The sequence below is a fragment of the Tyto alba genome, unplaced genomic scaffold, assembly GCF_018691265.1.
Source record: "Tyto alba isolate M040663 unplaced genomic scaffold, T.alba_DEE_v4.0 Super-Scaffold_23, whole genome shotgun sequence".
NCBI classification, from domain to species: Eukaryota; Metazoa; Chordata; class Aves; order Strigiformes; family Tytonidae; genus Tyto; species Tyto alba.
In genome coordinates, this window is record NW_024881297.1 from 8,157,137 (window position 1) to 8,183,903 (window position 26,767).

The window sequence follows — 26,767 nt, forward strand, 5'->3', positions numbered from 1 at the left end:
AATGTTGAATCAAGATTAATAATTTTTAGGTAGAGGAGTAGATTCTGCTTTTATACATCTCAGAACTTAAAATATGTTTCTGCTGAGACCCTCAAACGTAAAAATAGTATTCCCTGAGAATATGTATATTCTTTGCATAATTTGCTTGTGCAGTATAGATTAAATCCTGTTACTGGGTTCTGTTTCATTTTCAGACATTTGACAAATGTTTCCTGGGTTCTTCGGAAACAGCAGATGCTAATCGAGTGTTCTGTGGGCAAATGACATCCATTTACCTTTTTAGTGAGGCTCTCAACGCTGCTCAGATCTTTGCCATTTATCAGCTTGGTCTGGGATATAAGGTATCTTAGAATTGACTGTAAACTTTCCCAAGTTTAATTCTCATAAGACCCTTTATGGTGGTTTTTAGGAATGTTGTGACATCTCTATATCATTCTAAAAACGTTGTCACTGTGTAATCTTTTTATTAAACCCTGCCATGTTTCTACTATAAGCCTATGTATCACCTCACAAACTACAAGTATTAATTCAATTATTTAATTTCTTACCAAAAATAAATCTGTGTTCCTGTTTGCTTCTCAAAATTTCCATGTTGGTGATTGGGAGAGGAGAGCACCACTGTTATCTCTGGCTAGGTTCACTTTGTCATTGAGGCTGAAAACTTTAGATCAAATATCATGTATTTGTTTTAGAAATGTAGCTTTATAGTTGGTTGTGCTAGCCAGTTTTTTTAATGTGTGAAGTTAGTGCTGAGGATTAGTGATTTATTATTTGTTTTGTCATAGCCTGAGGGGCACTAATTGAAGACTGTTATTCCCTAGCAGCTGTACAAACATACGCTAAAAAAGATGGTTCCTATTCTATCTGTTCCTCAATTATTAGTTCCTTCTGAGTGAACATTGCTGACTGTCATTCTGTTTCCTGACTACTATGTTTCTTTTACATTGTCCACCATTTTGGCAATGTCATTCTTCAGGGGTCAAAAAGAAGTCTGCAGTTCTAACTCTGTAAAATTGACTTTGAATCAATGTTCTTATGAGACCCCTTCTTTCTAAAACACTGCTAGATTGAAGAAGCAATGTTTTAATCATTTTTTAAATAGTTCTGAACTGTGTTCTCAATGTGTGTAATCTAATTTTTTTTCTTTTTCCCTTCCTCAACCCTGCTCCCCAATCCAGGGAACATTCAAATTCAAGGCAGAAAGTGATCTCTTCCTTGCTGAACATCACAAATTGTTGCTATATGATGGCAAACTATCCAGTGCTATTGCTTTTATGTATAATCCAAGGGCTACAGATGCACAGCTGTGTCTAGAGTCATCCCCTAAGGATAACCCTTCTATTTTTGTTCATTCACCACATGCCCTCATGCTGCAGGTATTTCAACTTTTTCATAGATTTGGAGGATACAAATGATTCCTATTTGAAAACCTAAAAATCAAGTTTTATAGGGACTTGGACAAGACAGGAAACTGCTGATAGATGGGTTTTTTGGGTTGTCCCTGCTGCTACTTTCCCTGTTCCTTGAAGTAATGTGAATGCACAAGAATCCTGAGGAAAAAAAAAAATTATTTTATCAAGTGACAACCTAAAAAATGTTGGTTTTACACAGACTGCATTAACTTTTCAAAAAAATCCCTCTTGCTAATTTCTGACATATGTTCACTCCCCTACAAATATTACCTACCTCCTGTCATTTGCCCTGTTGATCTGATACCCTTTTCTTCCCTATACTTTGAATGCCTTAATCTTTGACCTTGTCAGGAGCTTTTCATGTGTTCTATTCTAGAGTTTTTCTATGACTAAAGACTTGTTTTAGAGTTTAAAAGTCACCACCTGTATAGTCATCTGAGGATCTACACCGTAGACTGTATTTAAAGCAATAGGTCAGCCAGGCTGGCATTTAGTGTGATTGTGGCAGCCAGTTTGTACTTCTTGCCCTTTCTTTTTATTTGGTGGTAATGCCATTTTTATATTGAAGAAATTTCAAACTATTTCTAACAAACCTTTTAACAGTTTCTGAAGGAGATTTCAATATTTCTTAATTCTTCTTTGTCAGGATGTGAAAGCAGTCTTAACACATTCTATCCAGAGTGCCCTGCACTCCATTGGAGGGGTGCAGGTACTTTTCCCTCTCTTTGCACAATTAGACTATAGGCAATATTCATCGGACCACGTTGACACAACTGTTTGGTGAGTGCATGGACTTACTGTGTTCTGTTCTTTGTTTCTTTTTAAGTAAAGGAAATTACCTCTTTATTAAGTGGTGTAGTGGCTTAAATTGTCTTGTGCAACAATGAATTATGTCTAACAATGAAGAGGTGGCCTTGTTACAGGCAGAACCTCAAAGTGAAGTGTTTATTTGTACTAAATTTTCTATGACAATTCACACAGAATCAAAATGTGCATGTTTCTATATAACAGAAGCACAGACAATTCCCTTGAACTTATTCCTGTCATGGAGAAAATCCACTGGGGAAGGCTTCAAGAGAAAATCTAGGAAGGATGAATTTTCCATATACTTCAAGTTATTCCTTGGGATTTTTTTTTTTTTTTTTTTTTTTTTTTTTTTTTTTACCTTCAGACTTTTTGGAAGACACTGTTATTCAGTGTTATTGCCAGGCTTTTCCTCTGTTTTCAGCTCTGTTTCAATTCAGTTCAACTTCTGAAGATCCAGGCACAGAAACTCGATAAGCTCCTAAGTAGCAGTATTAAAAGCAAAGAGTTTGCTTTTTAGATTCCTGGTGTAGTTTTCTCTGTTTCACTGCAGTTGTAGCTTCATGACTGTTTAAAGATGATCTACATACATACTTTTGCTAAGAAGAGGTGGTCACAATGTTCCTTCAGCCCATTTTTTACGTTCCTGGGCCTCTATGTAAAGAGTCAGGGGTTTTAGTTGCAAACTGGCCCAACAGTAGAAGGGTTTTCAGCTGGCTAAGGTCTGGATTCATAGGCACTGTGGAGCTGTGACACAAGTGGAGCAGCATGAACATTCCTTCTGGCAGCAGCACACAGCTGAATTAGCTTGAACCAATAATAAAGCTCTATCTAGAAAAATATCTCCAATATCTGCGCACCTGAAAGCAGTAGGAAGTGGAATGGCATTTGTTACTGATTTTGCCAAAGTTTGTAAGTGAAGCAGAGAGAAGTACACGTTTAACTGTTGCCTTTCTGCAAGAATGCATTTTCAGAAGAATTTTGCTATTGCACAGTTATCTCAGAATCCAGAATTTCAGGCTAGAAATGCATTAATTAAAAACAAGAAGTTAGAGCTTTCAAAATTTACTCTTGCTTTTTGTTTTAAAAATTCTGATCTGAGCATTTATATAACACACTTAATGCGTTATATCTCGGCTATATGATGGAAGTGTTAATCTGGAAATACTTTGTGTCTCATTGTAACGCATTAAAAGATTTTTCTTTACTGAACCATTATATTTTTCAGTTCTACTTTACTGGCTTTCATCATGGAGTTGTTGAAGAACTCCATTGCTATGCAAGAACAGATGCTTTCCTGTAAGGGCTTCCTTGTGATAGGATATAGCCTAGAAAAGGTAAAGCAAATCTTTCTTGATGTCTTACATTAATGTTGAATTTTTTTGAGATAAATACTTTTCCTAGACTGTTGCAGGGCTCTTCTTTAAAGCAGACCTTCTTTTACAGTCTTCCAAAGCCCATGTTACCCGAGCTGTACTAGAACTTTGCCTTGCCTTTTCGAAATACCTGAGCAACTTACACAATGGGGTGCCCTTGCTGAAGCAGCTGTGTGATTATGTTCTCCTTAATCCTGCAATATGGATTCATATCCCAGCACAGGTAAAACTGCTTATTCTTATGAATAAGTTATGTTATGATGTATTGATTTGGGAGTGTTGAGACTAAGCCTGGACTCCAACAATTATGGGTCCTGGCTTCCCAGCAGAAATAATACAGAAACTGTTTTCACACTGCTTTTCTGCAAGTAGCTGTCAAGTTTTGCAGACTCCCGAGGTTTTCAGGGAGTCTGGAAATCTGCAGCGTTCTGCATAGTAGAGTTGGGAGCAACTTCTGGAGTTCCTGACCCTGTCAGTGTTGCAGATTGAGAAGAATTTTGGATGGGTTCATTGGCAAAAAAACACCATTTTTTTAAGATAAATTATCCTGGGTGTCAGATTTGAAGTCTTCGTTTAAATTTACATATTCCCTGCAGAGTATTTTTGTTCTGTTGGATCTATGTTGTCTGAGAGTGAACATCTTGGATGGAAACTTTCTGGTTGGTTCTACTTGAAACCTACTTACCGAATTTTTTTTTTTAATCCTCTCCAAGAGTTTGGTTTGTATTTCAAAAACAGAGACAGCATTAACAGTGCTACTGTTGAGGTTGTTGTAAAACATTTGCTACAGCTAAATTAAGTTTTTAAGTATTATTTAAGTCATTATTTCTCAGAAGAAAAAGGGAAGTTATGTAAATAATTAAGCCTATAATAATTATGAATCTTTCTGTAATATTTCATGTATGACCCTGTTCTGAATAGAGAGGTTGGACTAGACAATCTCCAGAGGTGCCTTCCAATCTCAGCTGTCTGTGACTGTGTGAATACCATGCTTTCATGCTCCTATGAGTGTGGACCAGCTTAAAAAACCCACACCACTCTATAGTTCTAAAAGTAAAATGAAATATTTCATCAGTTTGCAAGGGTTTTAAGAGCTCTGTGACTGAGCTATGCAGAGAAAATCTATTTCTTTAAGACATTTTAATAAATGAAATTTTAAGAATGCAGTTGTCTGTGCTGCAATTTTGTTGTAATGATTTTTGATCTCCTAATTGGGTGTTATAGGTTCAGCTGATACTGTACACTTACCTGTCTACTGAGTTCATTGGCACTGTTAACATATATGGTGCAATCCGTCGGGTTGGGACAGTTCTTTTGGTCATGCATACCCTAAAGTATTATTACTGGGTAGTGAATCCTCAAGATCGCAGTGGTATAACTCCCAAGGGCATAGGTACGTATTCATTTTTATTCTCACAAGCTGGTTTATTTTAAAAAATGATGTATACAATGTATAGAATAGAACTGTAAATGTTCCAGAAATAATTTTATTTTAATGAGGTAGGTTCACTGTGATGGGTCAAGCATGTGCTTTTGTCCATAGGATATTCTTAAAAGCTTTTTTTCACAATCTAATGGAAACTTTCTTCAGAAATCATATGCTCTGTCATCAAAGGCCTATGTGAATTAATACTAGATAAAAGTGGTCAGAGGAATGGTAGGGTTTTGGAAACAGCACTGTGCCTGGGAATGTGGTTTCTTTATGGAACTTGTTCAAGTACTGGACAGTCTTGAAGTGCTTGTAGGTTATAGTGATAATAGCAGTATAGCTGAAAACAAGCATAGCGAGTATTTGACAGATGTAGGGATCTGAACTTGTTGGAAAACTGCTTAATAAGGATGCTTAATCCAGACAGTGAACTCACGGCAAAACAAGTAATAAGAAAATTAGAACAGGTGTTTAGTACTTATGGAACACAGAACAAGAATACTGATCCTAAGAAAAAAGCAAAGGGAGTAGCTGCTTGACTAAAATCCAGTGCTGTAAAAGGAGCTGGAAGAAGTGAAGTGTGTACCAGCATAACATAAACACGTGCAGATGGAAGTGGCACAGAAAAGGGAACTAATGCTATTTGGAAATATGACTTTGCAACTCTTCTAATTGTTGTTCTGTGTTTTCTGGGGTTGGGCACACAGCCTTGGCAAAGGGTGAATAACTTCTGTCTCCCCTGTAACAAAGAAAGGCGCTGAAATATCAAGCAGAAGCAGGTGATGAGAGAGAGCTAGGTGTATGGGGAATGAGTGCTCCTTATATGTGTCAAACTTCCTGCCACCAGCTCCTCAAAATGACCAACCCTTCCTGCTAGAGGGTTGCAAAGATTGTTTTGTAGTACTTTGTATCCTGTAAGGAGCGAAGCATGTGTGTTTTCTCCTTTCTTTTTAGTGAGGACATGGATTTACTTAATTAGTTTCTGAACTGATTTTTTTGAGCTTGAGGCAAGTGTATGTGTAGGATGTCTTAGTAATACAGTTTAATGGCTTATTTTGACTCAGCCAGCCTATATTGAAAATAACTATTCTTAAACCAAATAGGCCTGTGGGCCTGTGCTGTATAAACCCAGACTTTTATGATCACTTATATTTGTTAGTTGATTTGCTTTTGCCTGATGGTTAACATCATAAGAACTGTGTACCTATGAGCAACTGTAAAAACTATCCCTAGAAATGTATTTGCAACAGTTCATTTGCTTTTGTATGAAAGCTTTCACTTGGCTTTGACATTTGGTTGCACCTGTTTTTTTAACCTTACCTCTCCTGGGAAGTACTCAGTGCTGGCGTATTTAAAAAGTTTCAGTGAAAGTCTGCTTTATACGGGAATGGCAGAAGCAAGTCCTTTTGACTTTGAGTTAACAAATTAAGTCAAGGTAATCTTTATATATAGCATTGTAAGATTGATTTTCTTTTTGTTGTGTATATAGCTAATGCGTAATAATGACATGTAGTTCTTCCTTTGAGCTTTAGTAGAACTTTAAAGCCAATTGTGAACTGCAAAAATTTGAAATGTGGAAATTCTGACATGAAGTTTTCATATCAGTCTTATTCCTGGCATGAATTCGGTTCACAGACACTATTAGGAAGTAGCAAAATCATGAAAAGAATTTAGAGGAGTTTAGAAAACTGTATTTAATAAAAGTCTTAGTTGAACCTCACTGGTCGTGGATTTTGCTAATAAACTATGACAAAAGGCATTACTGTTTTCTAGTCTGAAGTGGAGAAAATAACTTTATTAGAATTGTGCCTTCTTCACCCAGAAAACTCCATTTATTTTTCTTTATGTGACAATGTATACTATGCTAAGAATAACTGTTAATTTTCATTTCGTATACCTACTTTTCTTCTTTTGTAGATGGGCCACGGCCTACTCAAAAAGAGATTTTATCTCTGCGAGCATTCTTGTTGATGTTCATTAAACAGTTAGTGATGAAGGTAGGATAACTTTAAATTACGATAGGATATCTAAGTTTCCTTTCATAAAGAAGTGCTTCTTAATATAGCATTTTTTTCTAAGCATATTGAATTTTGTAAACCAATGAGTAAATAGAAAAATGTAAGGTGCATCTTTTTGTTGTGGCTCTTGCTACAGACAGCACTGCTAAAGATGCATTTTTCTCCCTTTTAAGCTGTTTTTCATCAGAAGCGGAGCTGTTAATGGTTTAACTTAGAAGTGTTTGCTACTGGGGAAATAAATATTTGATTCCTTTGTTCTTATCAAAAAATAAAAAAAAAGTTACCTGCATCAGAAGTGCTTAAATACTTAAGAACAACATTTGACATTATATGCTGTGGGCCAGAGGAGGGTAAGAAAGACTCCATCAATAAGTTTCCGAACTGTTTGCTAAACATTAGAGGAATATTGAAATACAGCAGTTCTACTGCTTATAGACTTTTCTGAACTTTCCTGTTGTAAGAGCTGATCTCTCATCTCCCTTCTGTAGACAGACTTCTCTGTGTTTGAATCTTAGCTCCCTTTTACCCTGGGTTGCCAAGGAACCAGTATGTCGTGTGCTGCTACCCTTAGCCCCAGCACTATGGAGGAGTAACTAACAGAAATGTTCTGCTCCTGACTCTCATACTCATACTTCAATTGCAGAACACCCAATTTAAAGAATCAGGGATGATTTAACTATCAAACTCTAAAAGACTTCTATTAACTGTTAGCTTCATTTTTTTTTTTTTTTTTTAAAATTCTGTAAGAGATTTGTAACTTGGACAGTTGTGGATAGAGTTTTACAAGGACACTAAAACCATGTCCATCATAAGAGATTGATTCTTCTGCAAGTTTTCGATTTGTTACACCATGTTGCAAAGTCTTTTCAGGAAATGAGAGACTTGCTTTAGAAAATAAAAGCCCTAGAAAAGAAAAAGCCTGCTTTTGCCTACCCTCATCCTATTCTTAGAACTGTTGGGTTTTATTTTATTTTCAACAGAAAGACCTCAAGGCATATTCCTGACATAGATGCCATAAATGATTTAAATTTTGTCAGAGTTGATAGCAGCTGAAGATAGTATTCTGTAATGGAAAAAAAGAAGCAAACTCATCTGTAGGCATAGCCAACAGGCTTATAGTGAAACATCCAGGTCTACTTTTGAATCCTCTTTGCCACCTTAGTTTAATTCTTCTATTGATAGGAAGCTCTCAGTTCAAATTGTCTGTATCAATTAATATGTGTTACTCTAACAATTTCATATACTATAGTATATCTAGCTTATTTTCATACCTGTATTGGAGCTGTCTTTAAGCACTTTTATAACCTTCAGTGGGTATTTTCTGGGCAGCAAAAAAGTTACCTTCCATCTATGAAGCTGCTGTACCAAGTGAAAACAAATTTGTCTTGTGGGACTTGCTCTGTATATAAACATTGCTTGTAATAATGCTCTTTTGGGAACAGTACTTTTGTACTTGAAAGATGATAGTTAAAACCTGATTGTTTTTAAAGGACTATGGAATAAAAGAAGACGAATTGCAGGCTATCCTCAATTATCTGCTCACTATACATGAGGTAATTTTTAATATGGGGGGTGTGTGGGTGGAGAGGTGTACTACTACTGCTGTTTGTGATCATCAAATATTTGAATATTTTCAAATATTAGCTTCTTTATGCCACAAGATGGCTCTGGAGAGGAAGTAGCAAACATTCTCCAACTCTTTAGTTTAGTGTGCTGAATTGCCAATATTACTGCAGTGATTTAAGCACTATGTTCAATGTTAGATTGAAGTTCATTAAGCCGGTAAGTCAAAATGGTTTCTTATGTTGTTCTGCAAACTGATTTACCAAGCAGAAAAACAGATGGTGAGACTGACTTTAAAGAAAAGAAGGCAAAACCTTGGTTTGTGCTGCCTAAGTAATATTTTTTATTTTGTTTTTCTCTCATTTTTATTTTGCTTCTTAAATAAAGCAATAAAATTGAAAACATGCATTAAAAAATAAAGATGTATGTTAATGGCATCTAAGAGAAGCATATAAACTTAATTGGGAGAAAATGTTGGTTACCACTGATACATCTGCATCTTCATATTTTAGCACAAGGAAAAGGCACTTTATGCCAGATGCAACATCAAAGACAAGGGAAATGGGGACATAAATCTAACTGATCTCATCTCTGTAAGGGTGCTTGAAGTGGGTAAAATAAGGAATTAATTGAACTTCACTTCAATCAGGATGGATTTTTTTCTTTTTTTGTTTACACCTATGTTTTCTTTTTATTCTCTGTGCTGGTTACTACTATTTGGTAGCACCATGGTCAAGAAATTTAAGTCAGTTTACTTTATATGGAGATGTAAAAAATAAGACTCTTTAACAGGTAAGAGCAAACCAAAATAGCAGAAGCTTTATATAGCCTTCAGATGAGGAGGTTATACTTTAACTATCTTAGCAGTTTGTATGGTCAAATCTAAAAGATCCATGAGTGCTGAATCCCACAGAACTGGATATCTAGTTGGAAATTGAGAAAAGCATCAATAAAAGTAAAGTTCAGTCTTCTCGTAGGGCTCATTCGTCAGTGATAGCATCTGTAATGTAAGCTATTAATATCACCAGGTGAACCCAGCTGTTCAGGGGGTGTAAACCTGTTTTTCTAATAGAGAAAGAATCAGAATATTTGTTCAAAAGTGTTGGTAAAGTTGGTTTTTTTTTTGTTTTTTTTTTTTTTTTTTAATAAGCCTTTATTTTAATACTAAAAAGAATAGGAAAAGGCAACAGTTGCATTTTGCGACTTTGTAGATTATTTTTAGTTATAATGAACTAGGAATAAATTAATAAACTGTAGTTTAGAATGCTTTAGACTAGTAGTATGGAAAATATCACTGATTAGCTTGCATTACGCATTTTAAATGTTGTCTGTGGCAGGTGGTGGTATTTTTTTTTTTTTCCTGGGGTGGACATCTGTTAGTAGAGATTTTGCATTAAACACTGCCCTGTGCCCCAGAAAATGTGCAGCAGTTTCTTTCTAGCTCCTGTGCAGTAAAAGATGGGGAAATACACATGCAAACAGATGAGCATGTGTGGAAGGAAATAGCATAGACCAATAGTCCATTCCCTGTCAAAGGCTTACATCCCAGACACAGATGTATCACTTTCCACTGTAAAAAAATAAAGGGGTATTATTTGGTAATATTTTCTCCTGTACTTACTTTCCAGATCTATAGCTCTTTTGATCTTGGCCTAATTGTTTTGGTCTTTAGTTTACTATTACTCTCCAGATCATTTTGAAATCTTTTGTAGTGGTTCTTTTAACCAAAACAATGTTCTAGCATACATGCATTTTTAATTCAAATTTGTAACTTTTAATCAACAGGATGACAATCTAATGGATGTCTTGCAGTTGCTTGTTGCTCTGATGTCAGAGCATCCCAGTTCTATGATCCCTGCTTTTGATCAGAGGAATGGATTACAGTAAGTTTGAATTTTGTAAGTGAGCAAGACGAAATAGTGTTGTGTCCGTACTGTTGCTTGGTAGAATTCCCATGAAATCTGAAAGGTCCTCGTCAGTATGTGTTGAAGTTTTAGACTCGTCATCTTGGAGATTTTTGTGTCCAGGTGTTCTTTTGACAAGAGGTGATGTTGGATTTATTATCAATGAGGGAATTTTTTGTGTGTTAATGTTTCCAAGCTGTCAGTCACACTTAAACAGGTAGTGATCAATTTGAGTTAGTCCATACATTGATGTTAAGTCTTCATGTACTAATGCTTAGTCTTTAGCCTCCCATTCTTGCATATATTTTAGAACTGAAAATGGGCTAACAAAAACTGGTTCAGATTTCATCTGATTTTTGTTAGCTTTCTTTCCTTTCTTTTTTTTTTTTTTTTTTTATTTATTAATCGTGTAAAGCATTGTGTGACTTTTGCAGAAGAAACCTTTTATTTGTTTAAATTTAGCACTTTGTGGTATGGATTGTTCACAATCTCTTTTTCCCAACCAACTGAAAAATATTGTTTTACACAGTATAGTGAGAGAAAAGTAGGGGAAGTAGCAAATTCTGTTAACAATAAAAGCACAACAGAAGATCTCCTAGAAAATGTCTAAGTTATGACTCTGATTTTGTATTGTGGCTCTCAGAGTGTGGTCACATTATTGAGCTTTTCTAATTTAAAATGAACATGCGTAGACATACTGGTGAAAAAATTGGATCAGGCAAACAAATGTGAGAGCTATTCCTATAAGGGTATATGGAGTAGTAACTCTCTTGCTGTGTAAAGTCAGAGTCTCATTTCATACATTTTTGTTGCACCTATTGGTTAACCCCTATTTATACATATATTTTTTTTCACTTGCTGTTTCTCAAGAGACAACATTCAGGCACGTTCATAATTGTTTTCTCCCCTTTTAGTGCTAGGCTGATTATTTTTTTTTTTTTTACCTGTTTTCTTCAGCTTTGACTTCATTTGTATGGTAATGTATTATGCTATGGGAAACTAATAAAAGCTCTAAATAATAAAGTATTTTAATGTCATGTTGGATCTCCAATACAATATGTTTGGTTTTATTTAACAACTGGCAGTAGACATTTTCTTTTTTATTAACTAGTATATGGGCAAGTCAATATGAATAGTGAGTCCACAGTGAGAAATCACTTTGTTTTCCTGTCTCGTTTGTTACATGCTTTCCTTCTGTATTGTCTCCAGTCACTTAATGGGTTTTTTGTATGCCTAACAATGCATCTACTTTTTGCAATTAAAACACTATATTCTTGAAATTAAAAAATAATTTTACAAGGCTTTATAAATATTTGGAGTTTTAATAATCGATCTTAAAAGTAAGCAATCTACTGAAGAAATAAGTGTAAAGAAATATTTTTTTTTTTCCTATGCAGTTAGGTAACACTCAGACTGTTCTGTTAAAACAAGCAGGGAAATGGATTATATTGCTTGAATGAATATTGTGTCGTGGCCTTGCTCGTTTGTCTGATTCTGTAGTTGCTGTGGCTGCAGCTTTCTCTAGGATGTTATTTGTTATAGATAACTGTTTTTTAATCTCTCCTGAGTTTTCACTTAAATCCTATTATGGGACTAGATTTTATTGTTTTTCTTACTTTAGGTGTCCTGCGTAATATTTTTAGGTGTGCAAAAGTGAAGGAATATATAGCTAGTGATGAGTGCTCAGTACAGATAAGGCCCAAAAACTTGAATAAGTCCCTTGAACTCCTTACAACTACTTAATAACATGGGATATTTTTGGACAGACTCAAGAATCATTGAAATCAGAATTTATTTTTTCCTTCCCCCTAATAAAGTGATAGAAATTTCCTCAGAAACTTACCCAGAAAATATTCACAGTAAAGGCTGAGTACTGTTTCTTCTCTTCCAATATAATTTTATGGAACATTAGGAAATTTAATCTTTTTTTCAGAGAGCTTCGTAGTCCATGTAGGTATTTCACAAATTCAAAGATCTGTCCAATACTATGAACTAAACTAAAATCAGACAGTGACATAGTGACAAGTACCTTAGTCTAAAAAATAGGCAATGAATGAAATTAGCTGTAACTGATAGATTTAGATGTCTTATGTTTTTATGGGAGCTTTACAAAGATCAAAAACTTGGATTTGTTATTCTTTACATTGACAGAAGGCCAATATTAGAATTTTTCACTGTGTAAATAAGCCTCATTTAATAAAAGATTAAGCTTTCATGTATGGCAAATAAATGTTTGAGAAGTTAAGATTAAGTACTAGTCCAATTTCTTTCTGTTCAGGGAGTGGAAGGTATAGATACACATGGTGACATCAGTGCAGTTATTACAGATGGAATTGGTAATGTCAAGTATATGTAAGGATACTGGACACTTCCCACTGTAAGACTGTACTTCCAATTGTTTATTAATTTACCAGAATTTAATCAGTTACATTGACACTTTCTTTGCTGTGTTTGTTACACTCTCATTTTCTTTCTTGGGAAAAATTCACCCAGAACTGTTCAGCTAGTTAAATCTAGTACTTTGCCACAGATGTGCCCTTTGCTCCCTTCTGCTTTCTTCTTAAACCTTCTTAGTGGAGAATCATAAGTAGGTATAGAGCATAATCATAAGGAGGCGAAGAGCAGAAACCGATGTAGGTGAAATGAGAAGAATGCCTCTTGACTTGGTGTCTTCCTCTATCCTTCCTGAGGGAGCAACAGCATGCACAGATGTCAAATATAGTGCTAGTAATAAATCCCTCTCCATACGTGGCTATTATCATCCATCCAGATTTATACTAAAACAATTGCTTGCTTAGTTTTCTGGATAAAATATCAGATTAACGCAGTTCCCAGTATAGGAATTGCAGCAGAATTTCACAGGCTATTTTATGTATTGATATTTGGGAGATATTGAAATTTGATTAAAAATCTCAAAATCTAATTATAAAATATGAAATCAAGCTATTGTGCTGTTAACAGAAACATCATGCTGGTTTTTGTAGTCTTATTAAAAGTCATTCTTTTAAATTAGACTCATACAAAGTTATTTGCAGTCTACTGCAGTTAATTTGTCATTCCAAAAATTGCTATGTACTTCAACTCTTTTAGAAATCCTTGTGTTTTCTGCTTTTAGGGTTGTCTACAAGCTTCTAGCATCACAAAGTGAAGGCATCAGGGTACAAGCTCTAAAAGTGATGGGATATTTCTTAAAGCACCTTGCTCCAAAGTAAGTACTGATTTCAGTCTTAAAACAAAAGCCCCCCAAGAAGAAGGAAGAAAAGGTAGGTTGTGACACATACATGCCATATATTATTTTGTGTGTATCATATACACATATGTTTGTACATAAAGTAATAAAAGCTATGTTGGAGGGTAGTCACTAAATATGCTTCACTGAATAGGGGCTACTATTCTTCAAGTACTCTTCAATTTGCCACTAATACATTTGCAATGTGGTGGAATTACTTGTTATTGGCAACTAGTGCCCAGACATTATCACTTCCTTACCAAGTTCATGTAATACTTGCAGAATGGCTGCCTGCTTTTTAAAGTGTTCTTTTTCCATAATTCCACTGAAATCGGTAGCAAGAACTAGACTGGTGATATTGAGCCCCATCTTACTGAAAAGTAGGTGTAATGTCTCCGGTTGACTACAATGGTAGATAACTATTGAGACTGCTGTCCATGGTTATATTTTTGAGTGACATGAGGACAGAGGTGCCCTTTCCTTAGTGTTTATCAAGAAATCCCTAAGGGTGTGTTTCAGCTTTTTGGGCCCATGGTTGAGTGGACTGCATTTGTGGAAGGAAGTTAGTTTTTTTCTGTCTTCAGGGAATGACTTGTCCTTTCAGAATTTGGATCTGCCTTTTTCATTAATCAAAAGTGAAAGACTTAAGGAACAACAAAGAAAAAGATGTTTCCAGTGATTTTGTGTTTCTTGAAGCATACTTTATAAATCCTTTTTTTTTTTTTTTTTTTTTTTTTTTTTTTCCCTAAAGCAAGTTGAATACATAAGCTTATTTTATCTTTCTATACTATTTTAGGAGAAAAGCTGAAGTCATGCTTGGACATGGATTGTTCTCTTTGTTGGCTGAAAGGCTGATGCTTCAGACAAGCTTAATCACCATGACCACATACAATGTCCTATTTGAGGTAGTAATATACTGTAGTTAGGATCCAATCTTCCTAATTACTTGTAAGACATTGTTAGAAAATTGCTTACATATTTGTGCTGATATGTTCCAGATGACATTAAACCTTGGCGTGATGCAGCTGAATGCTGCTTTTTTTTTTTTTAAAACTCACTACTTGAGATTCCTGCCCCCACCCTTAACTTGGTTATGCTCATTATGAACAATTTTAGATAATGAGTAACCTGAATGTCTCATGCAGACAGTCATATATATGTTGAATTTTATTATCTTGCCTTATGATGATTGTTTTGGTTAGATTCAGGTTTCTCTTCCAGTGTATTTAAAATTGTCAAGAAAGGCAAGTGAGTTTTTTGGATAATTTTTAGAACCATGGTGAAACGATGGTACTGTAAGAAGGATGTATCCAACTATTTTTCAGTAAGCCGTCTTTATGAACATTGATGTGGCATCGTCTTCTTTCTTGGTAGATTCTGACTGAACAGATTTGCACTCAAGTGATACATAAACAACATCCTGACCCAGATTCAACAGTGAAGATACAAAATCCTCGTAAGAATGCTATACATTTCTAAGTGGTACCATACAAAAAGTCTGTTCTTAAAAAAAAAAAAAAAAAGACATGAGAGAGCTTATTAATTACCTCCAGCAGTCTTTAGTTCTGATCTCAGTTTTACATTGTTTGTCTTAAAAAGGAAAGATAACATGCATTTAGTTGGAGTTATTTAGGAAGTATGTCTGTAGCTTTTTCAAAGAAGTTTTATATGTCTAAATGTGTATGTAGTTCATAACTCACCCTTTTTGGCTGTGTACTCATGTTATGAAATGGTTTTTCAAGACTTGCATGCACAGGATACTTTGATTTAATACATATTAAGGTTCCAGCAAAAATCTGATTGCATTATTTAGTGATGTCAGACTAAATTACCTGAAATATGGAAGCAGCCTTCATCTTAAATTACATTTGGTATGACAACACTAGATGGGGAGTAAGAGAAATGTATCTGCTCACTGTTTTGGTTAGCTTACTTTATGGGAAATATCTTGTTATGAAACTTTAGATGTCTTTTGTACTATAAGAAAATACTGATCTCCTTTCCTGAATTATATGCATTATTAATGTGCTCTGTATATAATACAATGGACTTAGGATAGCTTTGGGAGTTCATTTTTTTCTGGAGAAATAAGATTTTTCACTTTCCTAGTTGCTTTGTCATTAAATGTAGGCCATAGTTGTGGGTTTGCTTCATGTGGAAAGTGGGGGAAAAGAAAAGAAAGCAAAGCAGACACTGAGCAAAGAAATCTGGTTGCACTGTGCGATTTGCCTTCTGGTAAATCTGTATGAAGCAAGAGATGTGAGGAGATTTTTGTAACTTTCTATTAAGATTTTTGAAGTTGGCAGTCCCTGCTGTGGGTAATACCAATTATTTGTAGTGTGAGGTATGATTCTGGAATTATCTAGCTCTAGTAGTAAGAGTCACTTCTAGAGTACCTTTTTTAAGATCAGAGCTAATATTTTCAAATAAAGAATTTTAAAGAAATTGTACAAGGTCAACTGAAACTCTCACAGTGACCGTGTTCAAATTGCAGCCTAATTTATTTACAAAGTGCAAAGCGAACTTTTTTTTTTAAGTAACAAGAACGGTGACTGCCACACTGTTTCAAAAAATGGAATGTACCCACAAAGTTTACTGTCTCCTATAAATATAGAAAACACTGTGCTCATAAAAGATGAAATTTTATATCGGGAAGGCTTTGTCCCCTTTCTCAAACTTTTTTTTATAATAAAAATTGTTCAGTATAATCAGAAGTTTTTCGCATTCTTTGAAAATTCAGTATTATTAAGGTAGAGCAAAATCTATGCATTTTTCTCATGTATTGATTTTTATAACGGATACATTGTATTACATGAACTTCCTTAGAAAAGGGTTCTAACAGATTCTTACAGCTTGCCATTTGTCATGCAAAAACATTTGTGTTGCTTAAACCTGATAATTAAAAAAAATTTCAGAATAATTTAACTTGGATTCCAGTTTCTTCAACTGTATAGGCCTGCAAATCCCTGATGGTGACCAGGTTTGAGAAGTCTTGGAAGAAGGGATTTGTATTAGTTAAACCTTCTACTCAGAGATGTGATTTTTCTTGGTATAAAACTTTTTTAATGCAGTGTCAATTTTCTTGTACAAACAATATTGGAAGATGTGCTGTATTTTATGCTGTGCTTAGTACTAATATTTTGTTGCTTATGAACCGTTTTACAGAGATTTTGAAGGTTATTGCAATCCTGCTACGCAATTCTCCACAGTGTCCAGAAACATTGGAGGTTCGCCGAGCCTTTCTCTCAGATATGATTAAACTTTTTAATAACAGCAGAGAAAATAGGAGGTAAGGCAGCTTGCTATATGTACATGTATACAAAGTGAGTAGCAAGGTCTCCTAGTAAATTAGACTCATTAAGCAGATACAGTTTCATGTCTGTTCAGCAAATTCTGTGCTCAAGTAACTAGTCTTTAATAAGTAAAATTAGAGAAGCTTGCACATAGGAATTTTTTTGAACATGTTGAATTTCTGACTTAGCTGACGTATATTTCTAAGATACATTTTGAAATTTGATTAAATGGCATGTATGTGTTTTGCAGGAGTTTGTTGCAGTGCTCTGTCTGGCAGGAGTGGATGCTTTCCCTTTGCTGTTTTAATCCAAAGACTTCTGAGGAACAGAAGATAACAGAGATGGTGTATACCATATTTCGAATTTTGCTCTACCATGCAATCAAATATGAGTGGGGTGGCTGGCGTGTTTGGGTGGATACACTGTCAATCACACATTCAAAGGTGAGTGTTTGAAGTAGTTGGGAAACTGTTACACTGTGTAATTGGATTTAGAGCTTTAAAGTGCTGTGGCATACAGTGAGACAGTCTTGAATTGAAGGACAGTAGTTAAATAAAAGCACAGTGTTTATATCTGTTACTAGGCATAACGTTCACATATTTGACAATTAAATGTTAATTTTGTTGTTTGAACACAAATCTTTTTTTCTTGTTGCTGAAATGGTGATAATATTGGTTTATACTGAAAATGGCACATATTTTCAAAAATAAGATAATCAAATTTCAGAAGCATTTCTGAAAAAAATTAGTGCTGGTTTTGCTTTTAATTAATGGCTTGAACACAAGGTGGCGCACCATATCTATTCATAAACAAAAGTACCTTTTAGTAACACCAAAAGGCTGTAAAACAAACAAGTAAAAAGCAAAGAAATCAAAGTTAAGGCAGATGCTTCAGCTGTTAAACTGTCATGGAATACAGGGTGAGAACACAAATCCCTGCAGTATGAATGAGACCATTACCCTGCATTATTTTTCTGTCTGATTTTTTTGTTACAACCAGAATTATAGCATAAAAGTTATTAGTGGATCTTTGAACAAGGCACAGTAGGATAAAAGATAACTGCCCTGCCTTATTCTGAACAAGAGTAAGGCTAGCGTGGGCCTCATAATTATTCTGGTTTATCAGAAATATTTAATTAAGATGAATTAAATTAGACATTATATATTTCTAAATATGCACAACTTAACGGTGTGAAAAGGACATCTGTGAATCCTAAAGATCATTTTATGATTCTAAGGAATTGTTAGCATTTCTGAGGCCCTCAATTTTTTTTTTTCTCAAAAATTCAGTCTTTGCAAACATCAGGAATACTATTATTTTGCAGCTCTGTTTATTGTATTCATAGCTTTATGGTGGATTATTGGGCTATGGGGACACAAATGTAGAAATCTATATAATAAAAGTGTGTGAAATAATATTATTAAATAGTCACTTAGTTAAATGGAATCCAGGTGCAAAGAATCCAGGGCCAAATTTTAACCCTTACAGAGATTACATTTTAGTTGTTGAAATAGTCTTAATCTTTTGTGTCAGCTCTGCAGTCTTCAGAAAAGCTGTTTCCTCTCTTTCTCCCAAGATGCAGAGGGCGTGGGTGGAGTAGATTGTACAATGGCAAGCTATAGCCAGAGTAAAGATCCCTAAAGTGCTTTTATAGAAACTGGCATAATTTAAAGCATTTGTGTGATTGCTGGGAATTACTGGGGAACTGTCCCTGGGGAAAAATGCAGAGGTGAGTGAAGGAAGACCACCTTTTTACCTCTGTTATAGAGAGCTTTGGTGTATTGAATTCAAAAATTGTCTAGCACATAATCTTGTAAGATGTAGTGCTATTCTTAGAATCTTTTTGTAAGATAATGTAATGTTGGAAATCTCATTTAAACATCTTCTATGTCAAAGTGATTAGATGGAATTTTGGTCATTATCTTCAGTGACTTAATGTAGCTAATCAATGGTCTAGAGTTCATTGAGGAAAACCCAAGATTTTATTGTGATGCCATGGCCAAATGTTGAGAAAAACGTGGTTTTAGAAATACCAAAAAAAAAATGAGGTACAGATAAAGTTTTTTTTTTTTTTTTTCCTCTTCCTCTCCCTTGAAAAGCTGTATGTTTTTGTGCAATACCATAGTGAATGGGAAAATGACATGCCTCACTCCTTGTGTTTCTCATTTTTGGTTCCTGGCATACTGGCACAGTGAGGTATCCTTGGTTGTAGAAGTAACTTCCTGTATCAGTTTTCTCAAGTCCAGCTTCATTGGCTTTCTGGTCAATCTGTAAGGACTGTTTGTTCTTCCAACCTACTTTAGAGGAGGCTGAACAATGGCAAGCTTAGAAGTGTGTGAGTGTGGGCAGAGTTAGCAGCAGAGTAGTGGTGTAATTTTGAAGGAATTGTAAAGGAGTTCAGTTTGTTTGGACACCGGTGCTGCTAATATCCAGTTCCAGCAGCCTAAACAAAAATGATGAAACAACAAAAACACCCAAAACCAAACTTAACAATAGTGATGTGAATGATGATGCAATAATCAAGGATTTTAAAATTGGACTTTTTTCACCTTTATTATGCATTTGCTGTTTGAACTTTTTAATAAAAAATACATGCAACTAGCAGTATAAAGCTAGATGATATTTCATAACTATCTTTTAATTACATAAGCATATATTAGGATAAATCACAAAAAAAGCTTTTTGTGGTAAAACCTTACTAGTCACTTGAAAATGTCCTTATAAACTGATATTAATATCTAACGATAATGAATTTTTAATCCCTCGATTTTATTTATTTTGAATATTCTTGTATCCTGTTATACCAATATTGAGATTCATGTAGATTCACACATAGCACAGGGTAGACATAATTCAGTGGGTAAATTGTTTGATGCTAAGTGCATCTCAGATGTTTTTGATTTCTAGCATGCTTTCAAAGTAATGTGGGAATTAAGGGAAGAAAAATATTTCCTTAACATTGTAAGAGAATAAGCAATTTGTATTTTTATTATTTCATTTCTAATTGTATTGGGTTACTGCTTTTTTTTTTTTTTTCTTTTTACAACCCTTTGCGCCATTCTTGCCACTAATTTATAACACCATTCTGTGATAAAGAACTGGTACATAAAGGACTAGTGTTACAGAATTGGATAGGTTTTGTAGAGCTACACATCAAGATACATGCAGCTGCTATAAAAAGCCAAAGAAACTCAATTGCAATTTTATTGTCCGGTTTGATAGATTTCCTGCCACCTTTGTAGCAGGGAAGCTGTTTGTCACTGTAACCCTCTCCTCCAACAGCTGCACAGCGTTTTATAAGCAGCAACGGCTTTTCTAGCATAATTGCACTGCATTGGTCTCCTTACACTCAGAATTTAGAAGGTGTCTGCAACCTTTTTAATGCCACATTTCTTAGTATTAATCATGTATTTTGCTCATTTCCATATTATATTTTTTGATGTTTTCCTGATATTAACATGGTGTATACAAAGGTGTTTAATCAGTAGCTTCTACTTCAATAAAAATGTTAATGAAAAAAATTAAATCACAACTCTAGCTTGTTCTAACTAGTCAGTGCTTAATTTATGAAAGCATCTAAGAACTACTGGTTTTTAAACATTGGAACTATGCTAGCTAGGCCTTAGATTTTATCTGTCTAGCCATGTCACTTCATGAAAAGGACCAATGATATTGGGGTTAATAATAGGAAACAAGTAAAGAATGGTGGACAACTTGCCTTTTTGACCTTTCAGCTTCCCCAAGTTTTAAAAGAATATAATGATTTACACAGTATAATACACTCCTAAATTATCTGAATGCTTCAAACCACTGGGAAGAACTAACATTTGCTTATTTCAGGCCCTTAAATACATTTTGCTACTTAAAAGTTGCTTCATGTTACCATGTGATTTGGTTAAAGAAATTTGCATAAATTCTGATTATTCTTTTTTAGTAGCTCAAGAAATTTTTCTTGCGTAAAAGTCAGAAATGTTAATATGTATAAGCTAAATTTTTATTGCTGTATAAGTGGAAAAATTCTCTTCAGTGATCTGAATGAGAAGAAGTATAATTTTAAAATGTTAGTACTGTGACTTTAACATACAGTGTATTTCTAAATAATTGTTAGTTTTCAGTCTAAGAAAGTACAGTTGTAATAAACAGTGGTCGATGTTAAATAAATTTGTATGTTCTTTGGTGCCTCACTCATTTAATACAGGAGACCAAAAAAAAGGTGTGTACAACATCTACAATTTACATGTTATGTTTGCCTGATTTTCATCACTGTCAGATGAGGGAAAACCAGCAAAAGCATCAAAGATTAGGTGGTGGAGGAGTTAATATATGATGGCAATTTAAAAACTAATTTGCAGAGAAGTAAACACGGCTCAGTAGTTTTAGAAAGTAACAGGCCATCAGGATCTCTTGAGTCTGAATCCAGTTGGCATTCATGAGTTATTGAGGACAGTTTTGTCTCAATTTTTTCTCCCTATCATGAAAAAGGTAGGGTCTCCCACAGTGGTACGTGCAGGCATTGTTAGCTCTAGAGCATTTTGAAGGTTTCACACGTTCTTCAGTCCTCTGAGAAGTGTGTCTGCATTGCCCTGAGAGGAGAAGCAGGAGTAGCAAGCCAAGGGAGTCATTGTACTACGGCAGGTTCTTTGGTTTTCAATTGTGCGATGCCCAATATATCAATGAAGCAAAGCTGGTGGAGGTGCAAATGAATTAGCATGCTTGAGCTGTTTAATTATGGGGTTCATTCTTAAGGTATAAATAATTATTTATTAAAAATTGTTGCGCATTCTGTATAGAAATGATTCTCAGGAGGGGGGGTCACCTGGAATACAGAGAGCAGAAGGAACTTGGAGACTAGAATGCGCAGCCTTCTTTAAAACTGCATATCCTCCAAGATGTGTGGTTATGACATGATCCTTCACCTTTTCTAGGTGTTTCCTTGTTACAGCTTCTTTAGTAGGTATGTGGGAAGGCTTTTCCTAATCGATGCCTCTGGGAAGAAGAAAGTATTTTCATTATTCAGCAGGCAGAATAGTTGAGAGGAGGGATCTGTATCACTGATGGGCTCTTATGCATGCAGCATATATGGTTAATAGGGAGCTCCTCCACCTCATTATTCACTCAGTTTGAGTGAGTGGAATGTCATGAATAAAGCTACAGGATGCTAAAGTTTGACTAAAGAGGGTGAGCAAGGTAAACTGAGACTTTATGAAGCAGTAAAGAACAGATCAGCTGGGTAGATAAAGCTGCACAGAAGACTTAAGGGTGTAGTAGAAATTTGCTACTGATTGAGAAGTGCCAGTTATCAAAAAGGAAGAAATGTGGAAACATTTGCAGTGGAAAGAGCTGATGCATAAAGAGGCAAACAGCTATGAGATAGTCTTCCTAAGCAAAGATGACCTGAAGAGAGTATGGATTCTCATCTGTATAACTCAGTATAAAAATTGTTGGACGATGGGAGCTGTGTCTGCAGCCTCAAGAATTGTTAGTGACCAACTTTGCTGGTGCTCCAAAGTTTCAGGCAAACCTCCTCCATGCTTGCTGCTACTTCTGTTCAGGTTCTGGCTGTGTTATGGCTGTGGGGACTGAATTGGGCCTCTGGGCCATGAGTTGAAGTGATGGATGTGGAGTCTTTGCTACAGGGCTGCCAACAGCGCATGGAGATGTTAGGAAAGGATGGCCAGAGAGGGAACTGCACAAGGCTGGTAGCTGGGTATTATGACAAGTCAGAGTGGTAAACACTGAATATAGTTACAACATATTTTTGTTCATAATGAAGTATCAAATGTGCACAAGGCAGAATTTGACAGTCAGCTGCAAGAATGTTGGCAGGGATTGATAGAGAGGAAATATATACTTTGAGAAGATAACATGCTCATGGCTTGCAGTTTAAACAAATTAAAAGCAATAGTTGCATTAGTGAAAATGAACAAATACATGTTTGGTTTGCTGTTTCAATTTATTGTTGTATAGTGATGTCACAGTAAGCTATACCTTGACTTGATCTGAAAATGGAACGCTGCCAATGTAAGTAAAATTATCTCCCATATAAGCAAAGACTTTTACAAGTTATATTGGCTAGTACTTGCTTTCTTATTCTAGAAATTATTTGCATGCATATTTTTTTTCTCAAGCCGAGGAGAACAGAGGCCAAAATATTGCAGCTTGGATGAAAATGAAGGATGCAGAAGCATTAAAATGTCTTGGTACAGCGGTTTTTCTTTCCCTTCATCCCCCATGTGCCAGCGAAGGCTGTTTTGGTGGAAGCTTAGACTTCTATAGAAACTTCTCATATGTAGTGTCCTGCATAATATATGTTAGTTTGCTTTTCTTAGCTTTCTTTTGTGAACTACTCAGAAATAACTGAGAGATTCTTCAGGTCAGTGGGCTGCAGACTGTAAGTCAGCATACGGTGCACACGGTACCTTTGTATCTTTCACTTCACCAAATTGAAAATTAGGCTTGATATCTTCAGATATTGGTGCCTCCCACCTAAACAGACCCGGTTTTGTTTGGAGAATAGTTTCCACTTTCAAACAGTACTCTTGCTAGAGGAGAACTGGAAAAACAGGTCAGTAAAGTCCTTGTGAAGATTTAAAAAGTTGTAACACTTTCTGGAATTATGAAGAGTGTATTGATGGTGTCAGCAGCCCAGGAGCTAGTTTGCACTGAGCAGACTATAAGGAAACATCAGTACTATATAACTGTCTGACCTGTCTGGCAGACATTCCCTTCCTCTCTCTACAAAATTGCCCACCTGATAATGGGGGGGGAAAAAAAAAAAAAAAAAAAAAAAAAAAAAAAAGACAAAATCTTAATGTATAGTTAAAATATTTTCCCTATGTTCTTTAACGCAAATGTCAATCATCTTAACCTTTTTCATGGCCGTATGCTAATTTTTCTCCTTGGCAATTAGTAAATGTTGGATGTCAAATTAAGTTAAAATTAATGGCAGAGGCAAATGTTGCAGTTATTAGCTCACAAGTGTCTTTAACTAGTAGTGCGTAGACATGCATTCCAAGCACTGCAAACAGTTATGGATTAACCATCAAATGATGGTGAAGATTAATGATTGGCCTTTTAGCTCACTAATTTAGAACAATTTCTAGCAATTAATTTTGTATTATCAGCTTTACAGTTGCAGATGCCTTAAGGAAAATAAAAAATGACTTCAGTACATTTAAGGTTCTTCAAGCTAACAGTTGTCTTGTAAATTGCTGCATGCTTGCAGTTCCTAATGGTTAATCTTCAATACAGTTATATACTATCTCTGTCTACTTGTATTTAGTAACCATAATTTCTACTTAATTTTCCATTTTCATTGATACTGCTTTTGTTAACCTTAGGTGTTATCTTTGTAGGGTATATTGTTTGGCTTTGAACTTGTGTGCTCCATAAATCCCTTGTCATACAACAGAAGTGTTGGGGAAGGATTGTCCAGTGCCTCCCCCATAGTACTGCTATTACTTGGTTTCCTGTCAAACCAAATTACAAATTAATATAGCGAGCAGAACTATTTATATAGGTTTGTTGAAAAGTTGGATTTTACAAATCAGTATTTAAGTTTTTCTGCTTTATATAAATAAGAAAACCTCAAAATTGAAATGCATATTTGAAAAATACAGCTTTATGTAGTCTAATTTTGTGCATTGCTATTTTAATTTGAATATTATTTAAAGGACAGTGTTTAATACATTATGTGACATTAATTCTTTCTGATGTTTAGTAGAAGTAGAAATTGCTATCCTTTCTAAGTGGATTTTGTTTTTTTTTTTTTTTTTGTGTGATGTTCTGCAGTTCTGTACTGTCTAATTTTCTTTACCAGTGTGTGTTTCATTGCAGTTTCTTCCATTGTTCTTAAATCCATGTAGATTCTCATCAGATTGTCCCTGGATTTATTAGCCCATAAGTTTACATTGCCCATCTGTAAAGACAAGTTTTCTGTGTTGACCTTCTTGCCACTTTTTTTTTTTTGTAGTAGTGATTAACAATCCCGAAGAGCACAGTTTCATTTCCAGAGTGTTGCTCTGTAATGACTTCCAAACCATTGACTAGTCCCTGTTTCAGATGAGACTGACTGTGAAATTATATTGCATCCCTGTGCCATACATTATATTTTTAACTGTTGACCATATCTGTGCAATGATCAACTTGTTGCAAAGTTGGTTGCATCTCTAACCTACACAGTCAGTAGAACATACTTGTAACTTTCAACAGTCTTGGTTGGAAAAATAGAACTGCTCAGTTTGTAATTCATGATTCGTGTGCTGACATTCAAAATTAAAAGTAGGTTGCTTTTACTCATGCATTGGAGTTTAATGAGACTTACACTGGAACGATACATGAAAATATGGATGTTCACCCTATTAAATATTTTTTTTAAGAGCTGGAAAGGTTGCAGAACGCAGGCACAGGAAGGACTCTAATCCTTCAGAACAGAAGTTCATTCTTTTTAGATGATCCTGTTACTTCTCCATCTTTTCGGCTTTTAAAAACATTGTTATAGTATGTTAAAGAAAAAAAGGCACCTTGAAAACATGTTATTTCTTCCCCATTGAACTATTTTAATAACTCAGAAATGCAGACATAATGAGTGACTAGAAATTGAAGCTAGACTTTCAAAATTAAGAAGGATAGTTTTTTTTAGATGATAGAATAGATACAGAATAAATGATCTGGGGGAGATTTAATCTCCTGATTTCTAAAATCACAGCTCACAACTTCCTGGATGCTGTCATACAATCCATGTTACTGGGCTTAATGTGTAGGAAAGTGGGTTAAAAGCAAGGTCTGGGCTAGATGATCTGATGTTACTTTCTGGCCTCAACCTCAGTGATCCCTTGAAGTTCTAGGGGAAAACAGCTGTAACAGAACTGAAGATGTGCTTTTAGAATGCATTTAAAGTTATATTCCTTGATGCTTGGAATTTACTTTAACCAGGTTGGTAATTTATCAAAGCACTTACATAGATAGGGCTGCCAGAACTTATAACTTTATATTGCTGTTAAAGCTTGTTGTGTTTTGTAAGCATCAAGCATTGCTTGATGAAGCTCTTGCAACACTGTGAAGGTGCTCTTTTTGCAAGGTGGATTTAGTAACTGCCAGCCCTGCAAAACATCTCTATGATTTGTTCCATTAAGATTGAACTGTGGCTGCTATTGAGTATGTTCTGTGAGTTGTACTACTTTCCATTGCACTCAAGTTTGAGCACTGAAGAAAATAATGTTTTGAAATAGGTCTATCCAGCCACTCTTTTGTGATCATCTTGATGTCATTGTGCCTATCCCTATTTGTACTGGGGAGAGATGGCCACAGTAGTACTCTAACTTGATATACATCTCTCCCCCGTTTGCCCCCTTCCACAAAAAAGAAAAAGAAAGAAAGAAAGAAAGAAAGAAAGAAAGAAAGAAAGAAAGAAAGAAAGAAAGAAAGAAAGAAAAAGTGCCATTCTCATCTTCATCTTTATCTTGCTTTGCCTTGGATCAAGGGAACTAGTGAAATAAGATTTTTGAGGCTAAACCTGAGACTTGTTCAACAGTTCTGGAAGCAGTGCATAGCCAGAGCAGAATCCAGGTCTCGTACTCAGAAGTAGTTTAACCATGTTAAAACAGGAAGTACGCAGTGTAGCTAAAGCCTGAAAATACTTTCAAGGAGTCATTTTTCCAATGTATTTTTCAAAATGAATGTTGCAATAACAAGTCTGATACTGAAGGCAAAGTGAATAAAGGCAGCTATGTTATCACAG

The 26,767-nt window shown here is 35.2% G+C and overlaps 1 protein-coding gene across 4 annotated transcripts in view; it reads left to right on the forward strand.

Moving 5' to 3' along the window:
• Positions 1 to 26,767, forward strand: part of LRBA (LPS responsive beige-like anchor protein) — a 415,639-nt gene that overhangs the window by 52,049 nt on the left and 336,823 nt on the right. For all 4 annotated transcript variants that reach the window (XM_042796732.1, XM_042796735.1, XM_042796733.1 and 1 more), the window contains exons 8-21: positions 195 to 341; positions 1,179 to 1,376; positions 2,059 to 2,192; positions 3,445 to 3,553; positions 3,663 to 3,815; positions 4,817 to 4,985; positions 6,939 to 7,018; positions 8,530 to 8,592; positions 10,388 to 10,485; positions 13,622 to 13,714; positions 14,532 to 14,640; positions 15,110 to 15,191; positions 16,901 to 17,024; positions 17,279 to 17,471. In XM_042796732.1, coding sequence (XP_042652666.1) covers positions 195 to 341; positions 1,179 to 1,376; positions 2,059 to 2,192; positions 3,445 to 3,553; positions 3,663 to 3,815; positions 4,817 to 4,985; positions 6,939 to 7,018; positions 8,530 to 8,592; positions 10,388 to 10,485; positions 13,622 to 13,714; positions 14,532 to 14,640; positions 15,110 to 15,191; positions 16,901 to 17,024; positions 17,279 to 17,471 — 1,752 coding nt within the window. The remainder of the gene's footprint in view (positions 1 to 194; positions 342 to 1,178; positions 1,377 to 2,058; positions 2,193 to 3,444; positions 3,554 to 3,662; positions 3,816 to 4,816; positions 4,986 to 6,938; positions 7,019 to 8,529; positions 8,593 to 10,387; positions 10,486 to 13,621; positions 13,715 to 14,531; positions 14,641 to 15,109; positions 15,192 to 16,900; positions 17,025 to 17,278; positions 17,472 to 26,767) is intronic.